Source organism: Propithecus coquereli, unplaced genomic scaffold, assembly GCF_000956105.1.
Source record: "Propithecus coquereli isolate 6110/MARCELLA unplaced genomic scaffold, Pcoq_1.0 Scaffold802, whole genome shotgun sequence".
Lineage (NCBI taxonomy): Eukaryota > Metazoa > Chordata > Mammalia > Primates > Indriidae > Propithecus > Propithecus coquereli.
This window is the reverse complement of record NW_012154197.1, coordinates 429,916-446,075: the sequence shown is the minus strand read 5'-3', so window position 1 is coordinate 446,075 and position 16,160 is coordinate 429,916. Positions and strand designations below refer to the sequence as shown.

General features: G+C 57.6%; 1 protein-coding gene across 1 annotated transcript; it reads right to left on the bottom strand.

Annotated features, from left to right (window-relative positions):
- Positions 1–4,575: 4,575 nt before the first annotated feature.
- On the bottom strand, positions 4,576–14,996 carry ALX3 (ALX homeobox 3). Its single transcript, XM_012663375.1, has 4 exons — positions 14,638–14,996; positions 9,113–9,429; positions 5,969–6,097; positions 4,576–5,581 (listed from the first exon to the last, which is right to left on the bottom strand). Exons 1-4 carry the CDS (start codon positions 14,912–14,914, stop codon positions 5,273–5,275), a joined length of 1,032 nt encoding a protein of 343 aa, XP_012518829.1. The 5' UTR covers positions 14,915–14,996; the 3' UTR covers positions 4,576–5,272.
- Positions 14,997–16,160: the final 1,164 nt, after the last annotated feature.

Below are 16,160 nucleotides of genomic sequence, written 5' to 3'. Positions count from 1 at the left end.
TGCCAACATGGTTAGACACAGCCGGGGTGGAAGCCAGCAGTATGCTCCTGATGGTCACACAGCCCGTGAGATGGGAAGTCCCTGTGACTGGTTGGCCCTTTGCCTCAAAGTGACCTACACAGGACAAGGGAATTGACACAATTTGTGCATGCATGATAGACTTCCTGCTGTTTCTTGCCAGGACTGATAGGAAGTATGTACCTTGAGATTTTAATTTTGGGAAGATGATTTTCACTTTCTTACTCCACCATGCAGCCTGGGTCACTGAACCTGCCTGGCCTGAGGCTTTATCCCCCTTCTGTTTTGACTTCCCCAGTCTCTCTGACCTGCACAAGAGAATGCAGAATATCAAAGCCGCAAGGGCCGTAAAGCCTGAGCAGATGAATCCCATCATCTGCAGCCCCAGGAGCTGGCCTGGGGAGGAGAAGGGCCTTCTTGCTGCTACAGAATGTGTTAGTGGCAGGTTGGCTTTTTTCTTTTTTTGGGGGGGGGGTAGGGAGGGGGTCTCACTATGTTGCCTGGGCTGGTCTTGAACTCTTGGCCTCAATCCTGCAACCTCTGCCTCCCAAAGTGCTAGGATTACAGGTGTGAGCCACCATGCCTGGCCCAGATTGGCCATTTTAACCCAGGTCTTTGTACAGAATGTCTTTTGGAACCAGCTAGTCTCTGTGACTTTTATCTCATCTGGGTCATGAGATGGGCAGAGTACATGAGGCCCTTTGTAAATGTTCGAGTTACATAAAATGTTGATTATTGCTAATGATGCTCAGGATCCGTGCTCTCTGAATCCCCTGAGGGACGGATTATCCCAAGGCTGTATCACTCTGAGGATGGGAACTGTCCCTTGTTAATCACAGGAGTTACCATTTACTGGGTGCCAAATAGGTACTAGGCACAATATTAGACGTTTCTTGAAGGCTCATTTTCTACACAGTAGCCAGCAGATACTGAGTACTTGCTATGTGCCAGCTACCGTTCTGAGCACTTTATGTGTAATATCTTACATATTCCTTACTATAACCCTGAAAGGTATGTACTGTTACAACCCCTATTTTGTAGATGAGAAAACTGTGGCTCAAAAGGGGTAAAGAACTTGCCTCAGGTTTCTGTTTGCAATTTATTCACCTTAGCCAATACTTAGTATTCGCTCTAGCATGGTCCCTGGCACGGAAGATTCGTGGCAGGTGTTTACCACTTTAGGCTCTAACTGGGCCATCCAAGCTTGGCCTTGGTCTAGCCTCTGCTGTGCCCTCCTCAAGGTAACTTAAGGGCTGTTGCTGCTGCTTTTTTTTTTTCTTTTCAGCCTGAGCCTAAATTTCTCTCCCTTCTGGGTCCCAGAGGACTCCTGTGTTGGCTGCCCCTGCCATACCTGTTAGGTTTATCTGCTGGGAGGCTGGTTTCCTGTCCTCCAATGAACTGACTGCGCAAAGAAGCAGTAACTGTTACATTCATTTGGCACTTGGCACAGTCAGCCTCAGGCTGCTGACTATAAAACACGGGGCATGCACCCTTTGGGAGTGAGACAGCCCTGACTTCTGATCCAGGCTCTGACACTTACTCACTGAGGGACCTTGAGCTAATCAGGCTCTAAGCCTCAGTTGGCTCGTCTGTAAAAATTGATTTAATAATAGCCCTATTGCGAGGGCTGAATAAGATAATGGATAAGAAACTTACATACCTGGCTGACAAGAGACAATAAATGGTAGCAATTATTAGTATTGCTAATTGTCCTTCCAGCTCTAACCTTCTATGAATTTGTCCATTTCTTGTGTCCCCTAGAAAACAGAAATCCCCTTCAAGGACCAGAACCACGTCCTAGGCCTCCTTACATCCCTATACCTAGCTCACAGAGGCCTCTCAGAAGAGTCAGCTGCTCACCCAGCAACCCTGCCACCACACCTGAAGGCCTACTCTGGGCCAGGCCCCTTGCTAGATGCCCTGGATGTCCAGGTGACTGGGACACCACAGTCTCACTTCTCTTGATGAGCTCACAGTCGACGGAGAGACAGCCACCAAAGCAAGTAAAAGCAGTAGCATGGTAGGTACGGAGGCAGACATCTAAGGAGCCCACCACAGGACCTGTTGGTCCCAGCCTCCTCCTGGAGAAGAGACTGGTGGGGGAGCGCACAGCCACTAAGTGGAAGGCAGGGCTCCCGCGTCATCAGCAATGGCCCTGAGAACAGATGCTTCAGGTTCATCGCCCTCTGGGCGAAAATGGCCAGGACGAGCCTTTGGAGGAGGCTGGGGAGGGGTTACGTGTGTGCTTCCTCTGCTGTTAAAAGAAATGTTACAATCCGCCCAGCTCCTGGCCATGCTGGCCTCTGTTCCTGTCTGGAGGTGCATAGGGTCTGCACTTTGGGATTGACATTCAGGTTGATGTGTAAATGGTTGGGGGAGGTGAGGGAGGAGGATCAAATGCCTCTAACGAGAAGATTTCCCACTGCCCCACTGAGGCAGGAAGCCTGGAAAGATGGCCCCCTGGTTGTGGCCCTCCAGTCCTGGTCTGGTGTTAGTGCCCCGGCCAGGGCCAAGATTTAGGGCTCTGGCATCTTCTCTGAGTGGGCTGCACTGGGAAGAGAGGAGCCTCTCCAAAGGGAGATCGAGCCTAACAACTCTCTTAAAGTTGGGATTCCAGGCAGAGCCACTTCCCCTTTCCTTTCCTAGAACGAGTGACCAGAGCTGCAGCCTGGCCTTGGGGATCCAAGGCTGAGGTCTGAGGTCACCTCTGGAGTGAGGCTGAGGGCGGGGGCATCTGGAGACCTGGGGGCTGTCTCTTAGGGGTGTGGGGGAGGTGGGGGACATGGCTAATGGGAAGCAGGTGGAAGGGCTGCCTGCTCCCAGCCAGGGGACAGGCCGCTGGGATGGCCCAGTCAGTGGGAGGACCCGTCAGTGCACAGATAATCCCGTGGAACAGGCTACGTGATGCCCATTCATATTCATTATGTGTGAAGTGGGCGGTTGTAAAGTTAGCTTTCTCTTCATTTAGCTGTCACCAGACAGAAAAATATGAGCTGTGGGCAGATGCCCCTGGATGAGAGCCAGTAGCGCTCTCTGGCCTCCCTGTGCCCTCCCCAAGCAGGGACCCGCCACAGGTCCTCTTCTAGCCTCTGCCTGCCTCTCCCACTGTTGCTGCGCTGATCTCTGGCTCGACTTTATTTTCTTCTCCTGTGTGTCTGCTTGCTTTGCTTGGGCTTTGACGGGTCCTTTTCTCTTCCCTCCCTCCACCTTTCTAAGCCAAGAGACAGAAGCATGTTTTTCTCTATCTACCATTGCTCCTCTTTGGCACCCAGCACAGTGCCTGGCAGAGTAGGCACTCAATAAATGTTTGCAGAACAAACTAACCTCTCTCTGCATCTCTCTGACTTTTATGGGGCAGAAGGTCCAAAACTTTGCTGTTTACTCCTTGGGTGAAGAAACTTCTAGTACAGCAGTGTGAGCCCTAGAGTCAAAAAGGCGAGCTTGAGCCCCAGTTCCATTACTGACCAGGTGGGTGAGGGTGGTTCTGTTCATCAGTGGCAGCTGGCATGCCTATCCCTCCCGACTCTCCCCGCTCCTCTGCGGTGTGTCCCTCCCCCTGCTGGACACAGGGCTCACGCCTGCACCTCAGAGTCAGCATCAGACGAGAGGCAAGGAAATCGCCAGAAGCCAGGCACTTGAATTGAGGGAAGGAAAGGGAAGAGAAGGAAGACACTGACTCTTTTGGGGATACATGGCCTTGTCACAGCGCCTGTCTTGGCTGGGAAATCTGATCTGATGGGGCGCTCGCTCCCTCCTTGGGAATAAGCTCAGCCCTGTGTCTTTGTGGGCTTGGGTTTCTCTGTGCCTGAAAGATGAGGCTTGGGGCGGGGGCGGCCCGGCTGCTGGCTGAGGCTGAATTCTTCTAAGCAATGTGGTTGTGTTTACTGGGAGGGTGGGAGGGCCTCCTTTCTTCCTGGCTTCCAGGCTTCAGAGATAAGTCAGAAAGTGGGGATGAAGGATAGAAAGGGTAATACTCTGAAACCACAAGAAAGAGTTCTGGCTTTCGTCTCTGCCCCACAGCTCAGACGTGCTCTTGGGGCGTCTGGGAGAAGGGAGCCGCCCCACCCCCACCACTCTGGGGTCCCAGCCCATGGGGACAGCTCAGAGCCTTTAGTGGGCACCAGATCTTCCATTCTACTGCCCCTCTTATTGTCAGTTCAGCCACGAAGTTATTTCAGCTTTTTCACTCTCCTTCCCACCCCCAATTTTCCCTGCTGAGTGAGCCCAGCCCTAGAGCCTCTATGCTCCCTGCCTCCCAGCACCAACCAAAGGCACAGAGCCCCTGGGCAGGTGACAGGGCTAGGCGTGGCATGCAGCGGCCTGGAGAGCTCTGCTGCAGGCCATCTTCCCCTAACCTCTGGGGTCCTTGCTAGGCCCTCAGGAGGGCCTGGCTCAGCCTGGATCCTGGGCACAGATGGGACCTAAAGGGCCTGGCCCTGGGGATATACAATCACCTGGTATAAAAAAACAATACCACCTTTATTACTATGCTGGGCAGCACTTTTTTTTTTTTTTTTTACAAAAGTATCTTTACAAAAATGGGGGTTGGGATCTCAGAGTTTGTGGAAATCTGTTTTTTTCTGAGCAACATCCAATGCAGTTTCCATGGCATAGCTCTGGGCTGATCCTATGAAAGAGAATCCAAATATTTGGTGGTTTCTGGTGGAATTTCTGCCCGCTTGCAGGGGAAGATGACTGCATAGCATGTCGGGAGACAGGGCACAGGGCAGGAGTAAGGGATGGCTGGAGCAGGGGAGTGGGCACCTTTTATGCCGACCTTGCCTTGCAGGCCCCCTGGTGGTGGGGAGGGGGAAGTGAGGCCGACTCTAGGTGGTCACTCAGAACTCATCCTGGTTCATTCTGCATCCTCCTCCTCCCATTTTCCTGGGTTCCCCAAATGAGGAGCCAATTAAGCTGTTGAAGCTGGAGAGATGACAGCTGAACGAAGTCTCAAGGATGCAGGGCAGTATCTCCCTCTCTCCAGCCCAGAGTTGGGGCGAGGGAACTCAGTTTGTGGTAGGAAGAGTCTTTTGAAGCCCTTTCTCTTAGGCAGCCCCACCTTATTCTAAGAGAAAAGACCCTGTAGCATGTTCCCTGCTGGGGGCTGAGGGTCCCAGCTGCTCTCCCAGGCCTCTGGAACTATCTGGGGCTTGGAGGCAGAGGTGTGTCCTCTCCAGCATCCAGGCAGGGATGGGCTGGGGGCAGCTGGGAACAGAAAAGGGGTGGATAGCACAGTGTGGGTCCGTGTGACCGGTCACGTGGTCCAGTTCAGCAGGCTGGGTGGCTCCTTGGGCTTCACCCTGAGTGAGACAAGGCTTGGAGACTTATAGTCACCGTCCGGGGAGGTCTCAAAGCTGTGGCCCCCCAGGGCGGGGGTAAAGCTGTGGATGGAGTAGATGCCAGGGTGGGCTGCAGGGGAGGCTGGCATCCCCATGAAGCCAGCCACACTCCCATGCGTGTGGGAATATGGAGACATGCATGGGGAGGGGATGCCCTCTGGAGACACGAGGCAGGGGCCCCCAGGGCTCCCAGACCCTGGACTGGGCCACAGGGAGTTCTGCAGCTGCAAAGAGAGAGAAAAGAAGGTCCATGAGCCAGTAGCCCCAGAGCTGTCTACCTCGCCCAGAGGCTCTCTCTTTGTCCTTGGGGCCTCAGAAAACTTGGCTTAGGTCTATCCCCTCCTACCCCCAACACTGGCAGTGGCGTCTTGGGAGGCCCTTGCCACTGCTCCCAAAATGAAATTTTCTTTTATGATTCCTTTGTGTTCTGCATGCATCATTCATGAGACACACAAGAGCCCCAATTTGCAGAGGACGAAGTTCAGTGATTTGCCCAAGGTCACACAGAACCCTGAGGCTGCTCCAGATTTCCCTGGGCCAGAGCTCATATTCTTTATGGTAACCCCATGGGACAAGGTTGGGCCCTGACTTAGGTGGGGTTGGGGTCTCACCTGGGGGTGGCTGTCAGTGCGGGGTAGCACAGAGATGTCATAGGCAGCTGTGAAGGGGTTCCGCCCCTCCTGGATCTTCCCGTAACGCTCACGCTTCCGCCACTTGGCTCTGCGGTTCTGGAACCAGACCTGGGGGCAGGTTGGGAGGGGTTGAGGGGGTGGCAGAGCAGCCCTGAGGATTGGAGCCTGCTGGGGAGAGAGTCATGCTGTGTCCTCCTGTGGGGGGGGAGCTAGCTGCAGGCTGGAGCATCTCGAGCTGCAGGGGATTGTTAATCCTCACTGTTGTCAGGGCCAGGGCAGCCTGGGATGAAGCCTGAGGGAGGCCTAAGCCCAGAGCAGGTTAATTGGCCCCATGGGCCCCCCCGCTACCAGTCCCTAGGCTGAGTCACTCTCTGGTTCCCCAGCCTGGCTATGTTTGGTAGGGGTTTCATGGAGGGGTCCATGGGTCTGAGAGGCCCTGGACCATGCCTGTGTGTTGGGTTCCTAGTCCCCCGGTCTCATTTCCTTTTCCAGTCTACCCACTTCACAGCATCTGAGGAATCTTAAAGACATTTCTGTTCTAGTCATGGTCCTGCTTTAAACCCTCTGTGGCTCCCTGGAGACCTTGGCCCAGAGCCCAGCTCCTTAACAAGGCCCCTGCCTCTCTCCACAGCCCGATGTCCTGCCAGGCCACAACACCCAGTTCTTCCTAGTTGCTTCTCAAGCTCCCACCCCAGCTCTCCTCTGAAATACTCTGCTATGCTGCTCTCTCCTGCTGTCGCTTAGGTTTCCTGCCTGGGCTGCCCATCCCCCCAACACATACATCTAAGCTAGACACCTCCACTGGACTTCCATCACACCCTGGACCTCTCTCCCTGTTCTTCCCACATTCCGTTACCATCCATTTTGGAATCTGTCTCTCCCATTCATTTGTGGGCTCTCGGCAGTTTGGGGTGGCACCTCTGTGTGTTCTGCACATGTGTGTGCATTATCTGTGAGAAATTTATCTGGTGTATGCCCTATGACTGTTACATGTATGTGTATTCTTATATGTCTTTTGCATTTCCATCACTAATCAACATTTATGTGTTAGGCTCTGGGCTAGACGTTAGCATCATCAAACAAAACTAAACAAACAAAACCAACTTCTGCTTTCCAGGGATCTGGGTGGGAGCCACAACAGAAGCATCCCATGTGTGTTTGCACGTATGTGTATAAGAAACCCAGCTACCCTGGCCGGGATGAGAAATCCTGCCCCAGCCCCTCACACTCCACACTCGACATGGTCAGTCCTGCTCACGCAGGCAGGCGAGGCGCTGGTGGTTAAGAGCCTACTCAGCCCCCTTGCTCGCGGGTGCAGAGATCCCAGAGCAGGTCTGGTGCATGCTCAGGGAAAGGCCACCCCCACCTGCCCAGATGCCTGGATTTCCTTTCTCTACTCTCCCTCCTCTGCAGGAGGATGAAAAAGCCTGGAGCCAGTGAATCTTATTTCTGGGAATTACTTCTCTGTCTCCACCTACTTTCCTCCAGAGTCCCCACTGTAGACCTCCCCCTGGGCTCTGGACCTGCCCTCTGCGTAGTCCAGTGTGTGGTCTTATTATTGTTCTCCACAGGGCAGGATTTATGAGTGGGTGTCATGCTTCTGTCAGAGAAAACATCCCTCGTCTAGTGCCTCAATCCTCAGAAAAGCTTCTACAATCAGGCTGGGGCCTCATGGCTACCCACATAGCCTTCCAGGGTTGACAGAGCCTAGGAGGTGAGTGGAGGAGATGTCCTCCACTTCCCCCAAGCACTTCCATAGGGAAGAGCTATTCGGACCCTGCCTCCGAGGCCTGCAGAGGTGTTCCTGGAGACTCCATGTTCCAGACGCCTATGGCTTATGTAATCTGGGCTTGTCTTGAATGCTGGGCCTCTTGCCCTGATAACCCCAGCCCCTGGAGAGCCTTGGGGGACAGTCCTGGAAGCTGTTTTGGCTGCTACCTGGGAGGAGAAGGGAAGCAGGAGGACCAGCAGAGAAGGGGAAACAGCTGAAGTCCCTCTGGTGTCATATTAGATGGTAGGGCCTTCTCTGCTAGATGGCAATTGGCCTCTTTATAGACAGGCCTGCGAGTCCCCGTATCCTGCCAGAGCTGGCCCCTGTCCCAGTGCCTTCAAAAAGGGTCTCTGGAAGGGCCCTTTGTAGCGTGTGATGAGCATGAGCTTTGTCCCTGCTAAGTCTCCTCTGAGGTGGGAGAGACAGTCTCCTCTGCCTGAGAGGTCACCTCCTCCCCTTTCCCTAGAACCCTAAACCCACCCCTCCCAGCGCCTCCTGCTTGGCATCAGGGAGCCCACTATGATCAAGCCAGTTCAAAGCAAGGCAACGAACAGCCATGTTCCTCTTGGGCCAGACTTACCGAACCTCCTTCCCCACTCACAGCCTGCTAGCCACTTTCGTGTTCTTTGTCACTTCCAACATGCCTGGACACAGACTTCCCTTTGCCCTTTCCCAGCATCTGCCCACCTCCCCAGCCCCTCCTCACAGGCTGGGCTCCCTTCTCAGTGAAACTGGCCCCAGCCCCATCCAGGAAGCCCTGGGGCCCATCTCAGTGGGGGAGTTTGCTAGGGTGGGGAAGGGCTCCCAGCCAGGCTCTCCCAGCCTGGGTCTGAGAGCTGGCAGGGACTAAAAGTCACTGATTCTGAGACCCCCCCTGGCAGGGACCCTCTCATTCTGGAGAGCCACCAAAGGAGCAGCTATGATGTGTGTTCAGCACTTCACAGCTTCCCAAATGCCGCCACATTGTGATCCTCTAGATAATACCTAAGCGGCTAGTATGATACTATCATGCCCTTTTCCTGAATTGGGAAACAGACTAAGAGATTCACTGACATGCCCCAAATTACTTAGCCAGCTAGTAAGTGCCGAGCCAGGCCTCCCACACGGGTCTTTGACTCCAAGAGGCCATTACCTTTATACCCACGCATAAGTCTCAACTTGGGCCGGAGGAGCCTGTGGCTGCAGCAGAGCCGGGCATGGAGGGTGAGCCCAGGAGGGCAGGCTGGGGGCAGGCACCTGCGAAAGGCAGCTCTTTGAGGCGCTAGCCCCTGCTTCTCCCAGCCCTTCCAGGCTCTGGCCACAGTCTGGGTGGTCGAGGCAGCCAGAGAGCCCCGTGCCCATGGTGCCCTCACCTGTACCCGGGCCTCAGTCAGGTCCGTGCGCAGAGCCAGCTGCTCCCGGGCATACACATCAGGGTAGTGGGTTTTCTGGAAGACCTTCTCCAGCTCCTCCAGCTGGAACGTGCTGAAGGTTGTGCGGTTACGGCGCTTCTTGCTCTTGTTCTTGGCCAACTCCATGGAGTCAGGGAGTCCCGGGGAAAGAGGGAGACGCAGGCTGGCCAGGCAGGGACCTGGGGAGCCTTGCAAGTTAGAGGGCCCGTCTCTGGGTCCCCCTTGGCAGTCTAAGGGCAGCTGGGGGAAGCTGGCAGTTTTGGAGGCCTTCTCCTCAGCTGCAATGGAAAACACAAAAAGGAGGATGGAAACCGAACCAGGGGCTTTTGTGGGTGGAATGGAGGGAGGGGGGAGAACGCTGACGCTTCAGTCTCCGCCTCCCCCTTCCTCTCCCTTCCCTGCCCTTCCTCCCGGCAGTCACCCTCCATGGGAGCCTGGCATTCAGAGGCCTGCCTGCTGAGGCTCCAGCTGGGGAGGGGGCCCTGGGGAGCCATGTGCTCTGTGGTCTGGGCGGATCTGCTGGGGCCAGAGGGGGGTTCGTTTCGGGGAAGTGCTCTGTGGCGGCGTGTTCCACAGGGTGTGGAGGTGCCAGGATTGGCGCCACAGCGGGGACCACCACCCTGGCAAGGCCAGAATAGGGGCGGAGGTGAGGATGGTATGGCCGACATCTGCCTCTGCCAGAAAGTGCTTCCTTGTTCCTGACTCTTCAGGCCTTTGTTCCCAGGCCCTTGCGCCCATGCCTCTGCTCCCAGGACCAGGTGGCCAGTGGACGGCGATGCTCAGACCACCTTTGGTCCGGCTGCACCTTGTTCTCTGGATCCCAAGTCTCAGGTCAACATCAAATTCCCTCGCTTTGGTGTATGAAGGGCAGGATGGGACAAAGAGGCTTCCAGAGGGATCTCCTCTCTCCATTCCTCCTAAAATTGTGAAGTCTGGGCAAGGACTCAAGCTCCAGCAATAGAGAGGTGGGGCTGACATAGGCTGTGCTTGAAGAAGGGAGTTGGGGGACCAGTCCACGTCGTTCTCATCACTGCCTTCCTCTGGAGTTTCTGGCCGCTCCTCCAGTCCTGGGATTAACAGGCAGGGAGGACTCTCTTGCAGACTGGGAACAGTTTCCAGCAGCCCCACTCTGACGTGCTTCTCTCAGGAAGCTTGGCGGAGCCCCACCATGACGGACCAACCGACAGGCATGGTGAAAAATAGGTCAGCCTGATCCCCGCCCTCTCCCGCTGACAAGGACCCCCCCAGTGGCATCCCCATGAAATCCTTCCGCAACAGTCCACTGGGATGGTAGATGAGACGCCACAAAGACGCCCCACTGACTCACACAGCCTTTTCTCTGGCCCTGGGCCCATCTCCAGTGGGGGCCTGGCCCAGAGGAGGCCCAGCTAGCTGGCACCGAGAGGCAGTTTCTTCCCCAGGACTTGGTGTTGGGATCACAGCTGTAGTTGGGGGAGGCTAGGACCAGAGAAATGGGCTTCTCGGGATCTGGGTCTGATAAGTCCCTGTCTGCACTGTGGGGGACAAGTTGGGCAAGGTCCCCGACCTTCCAGTGACCTCCCAGGACCACCCAGGCTATGAAATAAGCTCCCTGTTGTGTGTCCTGGACACCTGGGACAGTCAGGCAGGGCCTGGCCTTGGAATATGCCCAGCCTGTTTACAGGTGGCCCACAGCGACAGCCCCAGGCACCAGGTCTGCTCCACTCAGGTGGAACATGAGAGGAAAATGTTCGAGTTCCTGACTTCTGTTCTTGGCCAACACATTTTGGTTCTAGGGGTAGTTCCATTAGGTAGAAGTGTAGAAGGAAGACTTGTGGAAGTTGAACCAAATAAGTGAAAATGGTCAGGGAGACCAGGGAGGACTGGAAGGGGACACTCCACACACAGTAGAACCTCAAAATATGCGACCTGAGAGGGAAGAGTCTTGGTGTCTTGGGTTTGCAGGGAGGCCATGCTGGACTCCAGGCAGAAAAGGGGTGAGAATAGCTCGGGGCTGGGGTTCAGGAAGTACTGACGTCACCGCAGAGGCTCTCCGAAGCCCTGGGGCTTGCTGATCTGCTGATCAGTGTCTGTCCCAGTAGGACCTGCCCAGAGGAAGTGACCAAATCTGGGGCCTTGAGATTTGCCTTCCTGACCTTGAGCTGCTCAGCTGCCAAGGTCAAGGGATAAAAGTGCAGCAGGACTTCTCAGGACAGCTTCCCAAAAGAAAAGGCCAAGCCCACTGGCCTCTGCTTGCCTCCCATGCCTGCCCAGTCTACAGCCTTCTCAAGCAGCCAGAGAACTGCTCCCCTCCTTACTGCCATCACCAAAACTTCTTTGATCTGCCAGGAGGATGCCAGGGGGAGGATGGCATCCCACCTCTTTAGGGGACAGGGGCACTCCTCAGAGAACACGGAGCAGCCTCCCAAGGAGCGAGGAGCGAGGCATAGAAGAGGAAAAAGAAGTGAGATAAATAGGGATGGTGAGCAAACACAGAGACCAGGAATGAAAGCGAGCAGTTTGAGTCTGTAAAGGAGAAGGCTGCTCTATTAAGGGCGGGGCACATTCAAAGTGTCTATAGGCTGTGCATAGGAGTCACTGCATCTGACCCAGACACTGGGCAGGTAGTTAAAGGGAAGAACTCATGCTGGAGACTAGGAGCCTGGGGCTCAGTCCTGGGCATCCTTGGCTTGCATAACTGCAGGGCGACAGCAGCAGCTCTTGGGCGTGAAAGCCAGGAGCCAGGACCAGGACTTTTAATGAGCTCTCTGACCCTGACCTGGCTCTCATGCCAGCTGCACTCCTGACCCAGGGGGTGCCAGAGACCCTATTAGGGGCTGCCTCTAGCCGCTGTGCAGTCCCAGGGCAGCATGGTTTGCAGCGCCTAGCGAGTGCTCCACTGTCCCCACAGAAGGCATCCCTTGAGGCGGTGGGCTTTCATTTTTCGCTGCAGCCTTGCTCCGTGCGGGTCCTGCGCTGTTTCCTCTCTTCACGCTGGGGTCGCCAAGCGACCTGCAGAACTTGCTGAGGAGTGGGCTCTAACAATCCTCTGGCTGAAAACCCAAAGCCAGTGTGGACATAAACACCGTGGGTAAGACCACGACGAGACCTCGGTGCTCTTCCTAGAGGCCTCAGCCAAAGGCCGAGGACTTGGTACTCTCTTGGACGTCTGCAGTCGCCACCGGTCTTCTGACTCAGGGCCTCAGAGGCAGCGGGCAAAACTCTAGCAGGAGTCACTTTCCTACAGCTAGCGCGTTCCAAGGTCAGGGAGCCAAGCTCGGGGACAGACTGGCGGCCCCGGTGGGACAGGAAGGAACTGCCGACCACCTCTCTGGCTCTCAGGGCAGCCACGTGCAGAGGGCACGAGGCGGCTGGCACCGCCAAGATGCGACCTCCGTCCAGAGCAGGGCTGGGTGCTCCCTGCAAAGGGCGCCCGGAGCGGCGCGGGCGACGGCTGGGCGAGAAGCGCGGTGCGCCAGACTCGGGGGCACGCAACCGCCCGGCCTCAGCAGAGCTCGCCCCGCAGATGGGGCGCAGCTGCGCGCCCACTGGTCTGAACTGGAAACGCTCTGAGCCCGTTATTTTAAAAGCCAGGAAATAAGGCGGGTTCCCCCTTCACCCGCCACTTACACCAAGTAGGCTGCGCGGCCCCGGGGCTGCCTCTCCGCTGCCGCCTGCCCGCCGGGCCGCTCTGCCGCAGGGACCCGGCGCCGGTCAAGCTCCGTCCGGGGTCGCTACCGGGCAGCGCCCGCACCTCCTGCCTCCCTTCGTCTGGCCCGTCCTCGGCTCAACTGGAATCGTTAATTTTTTTTTAATCCCACTCGTACTCATTTTGTGTTATACTCTTTCAGGATGTCCCTTTTTCTTTCGTTTCGTCTGCTCCCTCCCTCTTCGTCCTTTCCCTCCTTCTCCATTTACCAGCTTCGTTCGATCTCCCTCTTACTGTTTTTCCGCTCGTTCTTCCTTTACTCCATTCCGTTCTGCCCGGCTCACCGGCTGCCGTTTACTTCTCGTTCTCGCCGCTCTGCTCCGCTGTTTGGTTTAATTCCCTTTCCCGTTTTTCTGATTGCTGTTCACACTCTGTGGTTTTCCTTCTCGGCGTTTCGTTGTCGACGACACCCCCGCCGTCGGATCCAAGTCGCTCCAACCGCTAGCTCCGCCGCCGCGCGCTCCGCAGTCGGCTCCGCGCGCCTCGCCCGGACGCCAGCCCGCGGGCGCGTCGAGCCGGGCCGGTACCTGTCCCCGGCGGCGCTCACGGGGCTGCGCGGCCGCTGCCGTCTGGCTGGGATCAGAGCAGCCAGGCCAACTGCTTCTCATTAAGTCCCCACCGTGGTTTTTATCGGGAGAGCCCCTTTCAAAGGGCACAGACGAGAAGCTCGCCGGACTCGTCCATTTCCTCCGCTGACCCCCGCACACCTCCCGCCCTCCCCTTCGCGTCCCCGCCGCCCGGGCTGGACGACGGCCCGCCATGCCCGGCCACTCGGTGGAGGAGGCCGTGAGGCGCCGGCGGGGCGGCGGCGGCGGGCTGAGGCGGATCTCAGAGGATCCAGCTCTGGGCCCAGGCGCGGGAAGCGGCCGCGCAGACAGGGTGGGCGCGGGCGCCGAGATGCCTACTGGTCAGCGGGCGCCGCGGGCGGCGGCAGCGCTGCGGATCAGCCTGCCAGGCCCGGGCCTTCAGGCGCGTTCCCGGGTGATGGAGCGTTGCAACCAGAATTAGCACAGGGCTCCGGCCCAGGACCCTCAAGGCGCCCCGGGGCTAGGCCTGCCCAGAGCGGCTCCCGACGGGCTAGCGGCGACGATCCGGCGCCGGGAGAGCCGAGACTGCGAGAAGGGCGGCCGTCACCGTGCAGAACGACGGGAGGCCAGGTTAGTCTGAGAAATAAGAATACAGTTACTCCGTTTCGAGAATGGCCCCGGCCAGGACCAGCCGCGGACGCTCCGCCGAGCGCCTAACGCACAGGCAGCGCCCTTTCCGAGGAGGCAAGGCCCAGGGAGGAGAGGCGGGCCAAGGACAGGCCTCAGTACTCAGCAGAGCCCCATTTGGCCACTCTAGGTCGAGGCCCAGCCGATGGGCCCTCAACGGGCACCAGACACAAAAGCCACGCTTCTGCGTCGGGGCTCAGTGTGGCTCCCCAGCCCTCGGCCCGGTCCAGGCTTCAGGGCCGGCGGCACTTCCAGCCCTACTCCGGCGAGCATGGTCTCTCTTGCCTGGCTCCGGCCACTTTCGGCCCGCCTGGGACCCGAGCTGTCGCCGCTCTACCCTCCCTCGACCTCCTGCCTCCCATTCCCGCCTCCTGGGACGCTGGTGGCTCTGCCTCCCGCACCGCACTGGCCTTTGCCTGGCCCGGGCCAGCGCCAACCCGGCTTTCGTGGGAGCAGTGTCGAAAGGCGAGAGGGACAAAAAGTTGACACATAGGCAAGCGGGAGAGTTAAGCGGGGAAGTCCGGGTCGGCCGGGTAGGGAAGAAGGAGAGAGGGTTGGGCTGCGCGCTCCGCGCCTCGCGTTACCTTCCGCGGGGCCCTCGTAGAAGTGGCCGCCGTTGAGCGCCAGGCCGGGGCCGAGGTCCTGCAGGTACTTGGCGGGAGGCTTGGCCGGCTCTGGGAGGTAGGGCTCCAGGGGCCCGCAGGCCGGAAAGCGGGTCAGCCGCGGCCCGCGGGGCGGCGCGGAGTGCAGGTGAGGGGCAGTGGCTGGGGTCCCCTGGGGGCCCGGAGGCTCGTCCCCCGCGGCCGCATAGGGTCTGGGTGCAGGCCCCACACCGAAAGGCGCGCAGCGCTCAGGGTCCATGCTGGCTTGGGGCGCACAGGCCTCCGGGGCTCCCGGGCTCGCGCTGCCCGCGCGGCCTGAGAGCGCCCGCCAAGGGGGAGGGACCTGGGAGCGGGGGCGCGGAGCCCCCGGGAGCGGCGCGCGCCGCGGGGGGCGGGGGGCAGAGGAGGGGGCCGCGCCTCTGACTTAATGCTAGAACCATCCACGTCACGTGTGGCCCCGCGCGGGTTAACCCCTCGGAGCCCGGGAACCCCCCCATTAACCCAGAGCCCCGTGTCCCCGGCCATTCAAGGAGAGGATGAAGCAGCTTCCTCTCTAGGGCGGGATCCTTTTGTCTACCCAGCCAGGTGAGTCCGTTCTCCAGAGCAGCACCCTTTGTCCTGATATGCAGCCTAGTGGCTGTTGCCCCTGGAGCAGTGAGGCAGCCTGGGACAGACCTCCCTCCCTCTTGCAACAAGCACTTTTAGGCCCGTCTCCTGACAGCCTGAGACGAGGGCCTGGGGCAGGCAGGGGTTGGGCTGCAACTTTACCTAGCTCTCTTTGCTGGGAGCTGGAAGGGCCGCTACCTCCAGCAAAAACACCTCCCCCAGAGATCTGGTGATTCTGACGGGAGAGAGGAGTCACTGGGAATATGTTGTGTGGAAACGGCTCTAAGCTGGGAATCCGGCCTGGGAGCTTGGACTTGGCCACTATCATTAATTATCTGTGAGACCTTGAGCCAGTCACTTAGTGTCCTCATTGACTGTGGAGGTTGGGCCGACACAACTCTCAGTCTTTTTATATATGAGTGGTGAGTTTCAAAGGCAGAGGCAGGGCCAGAGCAGACAGGGAGACTCCCAGTGGCAGCTCGGACTGAAGAGGGTCCAGCACAGGCAGCCTTTGGAACAGGTGGAGGAGGAGTAGAAGGGCTAGTGTTCCCTGTGGGCAGCAGGCGCGGAGTGAATGCCTCTCAATGGGCCAATGACCCGGGTGTCTAAGGACCCACTGGAGAGAGTCTGTCTGCAGTCGAGACCTCAGGGATCTGCTACCTTAAGCCTGTCATTTTGGAGAGGATGAGGGTAGGACTGATATTCTAAGAGCTGGGTCTCCCCAGCCAAGAGGAAACATAGGGTTAGGGCAGTAGTTTATAATTTCTGAAAAGAGAAACCACTGCCTACTCTACTAAGATCTGGGAAGAAGTACCCAAGGCCCCCCAAGACCCTGTTCACTTCCGGTGGATTGAGAAACCCTTGAGTCTGGGTTAAACTGTTTTTATTTCCAGTACCTC

What these genes read in the sequence shown, in the direction of transcription:
- ALX3 (XM_012663375.1), bottom strand. Translation starts at nt 14,914, where the DNA reads ATGGACCCTGAGCGCTGCGCGCCTTTCGGTGTGGGGCCTGCACCCAGA. An exon ending in CTACGAGGGCCCCGCGGAAG is followed by an intron (nt 9,430 to 14,637) that starts GTAACGCGAGGC and finishes TTTCCATTGCAG; the next exon opens with CTGAGGAGAAGGCCTCCAAA. An exon ending in GCACTGACAGCCACCCCCAG is followed by an intron (nt 5,582 to 5,968) that starts GTGAGACCCCAA and finishes CTCTCTTTGCAG; the next exon opens with CTGCAGAACTCCCTGTGGCC.